This window comes from Ictidomys tridecemlineatus, chromosome 7, assembly GCF_052094955.1.
Source record: "Ictidomys tridecemlineatus isolate mIctTri1 chromosome 7, mIctTri1.hap1, whole genome shotgun sequence".
Classification (NCBI taxonomy): domain Eukaryota; kingdom Metazoa; phylum Chordata; class Mammalia; order Rodentia; family Sciuridae; genus Ictidomys; species Ictidomys tridecemlineatus.
In genome coordinates, this window is record NC_135483.1 from 75,902,464 (window position 1) to 75,909,342 (window position 6,879).

Here is a 6,879-nt window from a genome sequence, read left to right on the forward strand (position 1 = left end):
ATACACTATTTTGTCAATTAAAACACATAAATTTGAAAAAGAAGCCAAAAGAAATAGGGGAGGGAGTAGTTGTTAATGATAAAAATCTTATCCCCAAAAAAGCAAAACCAAACGCATTCCCCTACAAAAACTTAGAAAACACGTTGCTAGCAGACCTACTTTACAAGAAATACTTAAGACCTAAAGCTGAAAGCAAGGGACCATCATTCTAATACACACAAAAAAAATCTAAGGGCTAAAAACTAATTACTTTTTTTGTTGTTGCTAGCTAAGATTCTTCTGATTTTATTTTTATTTCATTTATTTATTTTTTATTATTTCTTACATACATCACAATAGAGGAGTGCATTACATTCATAATTTTTTTTGCATTGCAATTCTTAGTGGAAAGAGACGGTCATCATTACACAAAATTCATGTATGAAGATGTGAATTTGGTGTCAACATACCTTATATACAGATTTACTAAATTGTGGTGTAAAACTGTATTAAAAACTAATTACTAAACATCCTTAGGAGGCTCGAGCCCCCCCTGGCGCCCGCGACGGGCGTAGCGCTCCCCTCCGCCCTCCCGCCTCTGCCCACCGGCCCTGCTCGCTCGCGCTCCCTGCCGGCCGCCCTCCGTTAGTACGCGGTTGCCTCCGGAGCCACCCGCCTCTCTGGCTGGGCGACTCTCCTCCGACAGGCGATCTCGGCGGCTGCACAAAGAGTCCTCTGAACGTTTCATCAGGAAAGTTCAAGGTACTTTTGTCCAAATTCTGTCACACAGGCCGTGCATTTTGCAGCACGTTTGTAAAAAAAAAAAAAAAAAAAAAAAAAAGCATTCCTGAGAATTTGAGCTGGACGCAGGATGATGGGGACGCCAAGAGGATAAGTGGCCAAGACCCAGGAAGGTCGTCCAACTCGCCCAGACCCTGACATGGAGAGCGACAGAAGCAAGAGAGCCCTTTAATACCCCGGGTTTCCCCCAGGACCATGGCTGCCCTCAGGAAGAAGCTGGTGATCGTTGGGGACGGAGCCTGCGGCAAGACGTGCTTGCTCATAGTGTTCAGCAAGGACCAGTTCCCAGAAGCCTACATGCCCACGGTGTTTGAGAACTACGTGGCGGACATCGAAGTGGACGGGAAGCAGGTGGAGCTGGCTCTGTGGGACACGGCGGGGCAGGAAGACTACGACCGCCTGAGGCCCCTCTCCTACCCGGACACCGACGTGATCCTGATGTGTTTCTCCATCGACAGCCCAGAGAGTCTGGAAAACATCTCAGAAAAATGGACCCCAGAAGTCAAGCACTTCTGCCCCAGCGTGCCCATTATCTTGATCGGGAATAAGAAGGATCTGCGCCACGACGAGCACACGCGGAGGGAGCTGGCCAAGATGAAGCAGGAGCCCGTGAAACCCGAAGAAGGCAGAGACATGGCCAACAGGATCGGCGCCTTCGGGTACCTGGAGTGTTCCGCCAAGACCAAAGACGGAGTGAGGGAGGTCTTTGTGATGGCCACGAGAGCTGCTCTGCAAGTCCGACGGGGGAAGAAAAAATCCGGGTGCCTGGTCTTGTGAAGTCCCGCTGCAAGCACGCCCCCAGGCGGTTGGTTTCCCAGGGCTGTTTATTCATCTCCATGCCTGATTCCTGACCTTTTCCCTTTATCTCTAATTGACCTCGGATTACAAATCCGTATTTAGAGGTCAATTAGAGATAAAGGGAAAAGGTCAGGACTAAGAAAAAATAAATAAATGTTAAAATTCTTAAAAAAAAAAAAAAAAAAAAAACAAATCCGTATTTAGAAGCCAACCGTGATTATTAAGGATGTCCAACCTCACGTCTGACCGGCCAGGGTCCTTCTAACCGCTGCTCTAATAGCCCTCTCTGCACTCCACCTGACCACACCAGGCACTAATTCAAGGAATTTCTTAAAGGTCTTGCTTCTTTCTAGAAAGAAGAACTGGCAACTTTTGTGACTGTAACTACTTGATAACTAACATGTCTTGCCTGTCACCTGTCCCCTGTGAAGAACTCTGGTGACTCATTCCCTTTGGAGCTTTTACTCCTCAGCAGATTTCATTGGCCTGTCTCTGGGGTGGGCACCCAGTTTCTTGAAAATGTACTCAGCCAGAAAGTTCCAAGTCCATGCAGCTGTGGCAGAGTTACAGTTCTGTGGTTTCATGTTAGTTACCTTAGGTTACTGTGTGATTAGTGCCACTTAATGTATGTTATCAAAAATAAATATATCTATCCCAGACTATGTGTAGTATTTTTTTGTATGGTTGGATTTCCTGATACTGATATTTGTCATCTCACAGAAAAGTGTATTTTTTTTTAAGAAAGTGTATTTGGAAATAAAATCAGATGGAAAATTTTTTAAATTATGTATTTATATGACAATATAAATGCATATTTATTCCCCTTTCCATTCACTTGTATAAAAATCAATTATAATAGATAATATTGTTAAAATCATATTGTTGGACTTATAAAAAAAATGTAATATCTTGGCTAATAACGTCCCAAAGGATGTGGGTGAGAACAAAACTGTATTGGACTATGAAATTGACTCCAGATAGCTACTGAAAGTTACAGAGCAAATGAAAAGAACCAGCAATGATAAAAAGTAAGATTAATATAAAAAAGTAAATACTTGCCCTCTTTTCCTCTCTCAGCTTCTTTAAAGATATAATTATATAATGTTGTAGTAATATATTGTTTAATTTGTATATTTATGGACAAAATATGTATCTTTATAGATATAATATCATACTACAGAAAGCAATAAAGGGGAATAGAACCACATAGATATAACATTTCTAGATCTAATGGGATTTAATTAACACAAATATGAAGCTAATTCTCATAAGTCAAGGTGTATATTGTAAGTCCTAGAGCAACCACCAAGGAAACAACCAAAAGAATGTAATCAATCATTAATAAAATGGACTGCTGAGGGTGTAGCTCAGTGGTAGAGGATGTGCTTAGCATACACAAGACTCTAAATTCAACCCCAAAGAATTCCCAAAATAGAAAGAAGTAAAAAAGGTACATTTTGGGGCTGGGGTTGTGGCTCATTGATAGAGCACTTGCCTACCACGTTCAAGGTGCTGAGTTCGATCTTCAGCACCACATAAACAAAACAAAGGTATTGTACCCAGCTATAACTAAAAATGTTTTTTTTTAATTAAAAAGGTATTTATGAAATATTTACTTAAATGAAAAAGCATGACAGAGGAATAAAAAGACATGAGACATAAAAAAAGAAAAATGTCAGGTGTAATTTGGACTATATTAATATTAAATGTTAGTGGATTAAATAACCCCAACCAAAATGTAGATATAATCAATATTTTAAAAACCCAATTATATACTGTCAAGTGGGAAAACATTTTTGATTCAAAGATACAAAATGATAATCAAAAATGAAACAAGGACATTACTTCCAATCTTAGAGGGGAAAAAGGATTATAAAGGAATAGTTTAAGCAATTGTTTCAATAAAGTAGATAATTAAGATGAAATGGACAAATTCTTAAACAAAAACTACTAAAATATATTCAAGAAGAAATAGAAAATCTGAATAGACCTATGATAAGAGACTTAACTAGTAATTAAAAAGTTACCTTCTATGAAATGTCCAGGCATGGCTGTCTTCACTCGTGAATTCTATAAAATGTTTAGCAAAAAACTAACGCCAGTTTTTCGTAAACTATCCCCCTAAAATGGAAGAGGAAGAAATACTTCTTAACTCTTCCTATGAGGCCAATAAAATCAAAGACATTATAAGAACACTATAAACCAGTATATCACATGAAATAGATGCAGAAATTCTCATCAAAATACCAGCAAGTTGAAAGTAGAAACATAAAAAGAATTATATGTGATGATGAAACTGGAATTCATCCTAGTATTTTAAGGTTTGTTTACCATCTGAAGATAAATTACCATAAAATATCATATAAATTGAATAAGCAAAAACTGCATGATGATCTTGAATAATGCAGAAAAAAATCATTTGACAAAATTCATCATAAAAATACTCCATAGACAGGGCAGGGTGGTGCACACCTGTAATCCCAGCAGCTGAAGCAGGAGGATTGAGAGTTCAAAGCCAGTCTCAGAAAAGCAAGGTGCTAAGCAACTCAGTGAGACCCTGTCTCTAAATAAAATGCAAAATAGAGCTGGGGATATGGGTCATTGGTCGAGTGTCCCTGAGTTCAATCTCCGCCCCCCCCCCCCCCCCGCCAAAAAAAATTAATAAACTAGGAATTGAAAGTAACTTCATCAGGCTGATAAAGACATCTAAGAAAAACCAATTGCTAGCATCATATTCAATAGAAGACTGGGTGCTTTCTCCTAAGATCAAGAATTAAAGAGGGCTCCGGATGTGGCTCAAGCGGTAGCGTGCTGGCCTGGCATGCGTGCAGCCCGGGTCGATCCTCAGCACCACATACAAACAAACATGTTGTGTCCGCCAAGAACTAAAAAATAAATATTAAAAAAAAAATTAAAGAATATCTGTTCTTCCCACTTCTCTCCAACATGATACTGAAGATTCTAGCCATGACAATTATGTAATAAGATAAAATAAAAGGCATCCAGATTGGAAAGAAAGAGCTAAAAACTGTCTTTGCAGATGGTATCATATATTAGTAGTATGAACCTTGAAAAAATCATCATAAAGATTAAATGGAATGATTTTTTCAAAAGGACCTGCATGGGACTCAATTAATGATAGCAATTAACAGAATTAACAGAATCATCTAGATTAAATTGAAATTTAGGTTGACTTATGAGGACAGAACTGGACAAGCAGAGATATATGCATGTACGAGACACATGGGTTATTTTTATTCTGTTTTTCCAGTACTAGGATTTGTAACCTGGGCCTTACAGATGCAAGGCAAGCACTCTACCACTGAGCTATCTCCCCAGGCCACAGGTATGAGACACAGGCCGATGGCTTCCTGGCATTGCTATACATGATGAAAGTAATCACTGCCTTTTCTAAGATTTTGCCCAACATCTTACTAAGCACATTACATGTAATATTTCTTTGAATTCCCCTAGCTTTATAAAGTAAACAATATTATTATTCTTATGTTATAAATGAGAAAACCAAGGCTTAAGGAGACTAATAACTTTCTAAAAATCTTTCCCAATGTCATGCAACTAGAATTAATAATATTAATCAACTTTGATAAAGCATTTTTAAAATAGTCTCTTTTTTAAAATATTTTTTTAGTTGTCAATGGATCTTTATTTTATTTATTTATATGTGGTGCTGAGAATCGAACCTCACACATGCTAGGCAAGCGCTTTACCACTGAGCCACAACCCCAGACCCTGATAAAACATTTTTTAAAAACTATTTTTTCTTATTTTACTAATTTAATCCTTTTTGCAATCCTGTAAGTGAGTGCTATTATAATCCCCATTTGACAGAGGAAGATGAAACTACTGAATTACAGATTGGTGAGTGGCCAGCTCAGGGTCACAGAGCACTTTGGGGCACTGGCCAGTCTCAGCTCCTCACCATGGTGCTGATCTACTCCTCAAGAACCAGGTGGGCTGAAATCAGAGTCTCCACTCTTGACAGACCACTGCTTCATGGTGGCTAATTTGGGGGGTTGTTTGGGTTTGACAGAAATGGGAGGAAAGGAGAAAAAAATGAGACAACTCAAGTGGAAATCCCTAGGCTCTTGCTTAGGCTGAAGAGGAAGGATCCCATTGCCACTTCATCTCCCACGTGTGAAAGGAGTTTGAATTTTCCTGACACACGCAATTAAGGTCAATCACCATCGTGTCACATCTCAAGCCTAAAGTACATGCTTTTTCTTATGCTGAAATTAGTACGTGTTTTATGAATAATACATATTTTTAATAAAGTCGTGCTTCTTTTTCCCCAAAAAATTACCATTAAGTGAATAAAATAAAGTAAAATAAAAATTTTAATGGATGCATGAAATGGTATAAATTTATGGGGTTCCATGTAACATTTGGATAAATGAACATAATGTATGATATTCAAGTCAAGGTAAAGCCGTCTCCTCAAACATTTGTCAGTTGTGCAGAAAACATTAAAAAGTTCTTTGAGTTGTTTTTTTTTTTTTTCATTAAATATATAATACAGGGGCTGGGGATGTGGCTCAAGCAGTAGCACGCTCGCCTGGCATGCGCAGGGCGCTGGGTTCGATCCTCAGCACCACATAAAAATAAAATAAAGATGTTGTGTCCACTGAAAAACTAAAAAAATTGAAAAATTATCTCTCTCTCTTTAAAAAAATTATATATATATATATATATATATATATATATATATATATATATATATATAATTGTCACTGTGCAATAAAACGACAGAAGTTCTTTCCCCTACTTAACTATAACTGAGTACCCACAGGTCAACCTTTTACAACCCTCCTTCCTTCTAACTGCCCACACCCAAGATGGTTCTCCAATCCCAGGGACACACACTGTACCCAGGAGTGGAGGTAATAGTAGTCAGAAGAGCCACAAAAGAAGGAAATAAATAAATGCTGGGAAGTCATGTCTCTTCATTTTATTTTTGTTATTTTGAGATATTTCCAACATATCAGAAGGCATTGAAAATAATGTAAAACACTATGTACCCGGAATCCCGCTGGAGAACACAGACACTATAAGACACATTTTGTTCTTATGTGTTTTGACATTCACTTCATTTGTTCAGTGGCCTTTATCTTAATTACATGACAAAAAGTCTGAAGTGACACCTGGACAAGAATTAGAATCAAAAGATCACTTCCTTTGTCTGAAATGCAGATCAGCTGAAATCTTTTTTGTCATTCTTGCTACCAGCTATGACAGGTTTTTATTTTTACTAGCTCAGAAGCAAACAAAGAGTTGGAAAAGAGA

General features: G+C 38.1%; 1 protein-coding gene across 1 annotated transcript; it reads left to right on the forward strand.

The window, feature by feature from the left end:
* The first annotated feature begins 638 nt into the window (after nucleotides 1-638).
* On the forward strand, nucleotides 639-1,681 carry LOC101959358 (transforming protein RhoA). Its single transcript, XM_021731050.3, has one exon. It carries the CDS (start codon nucleotides 976-978, stop codon nucleotides 1,555-1,557), a length of 582 nt encoding a protein of 193 aa, XP_021586725.1. The 5' UTR covers nucleotides 639-975; the 3' UTR covers nucleotides 1,558-1,681.
* The last annotated feature ends 5,198 nt before the right edge of the window (nucleotides 1,682-6,879 follow it).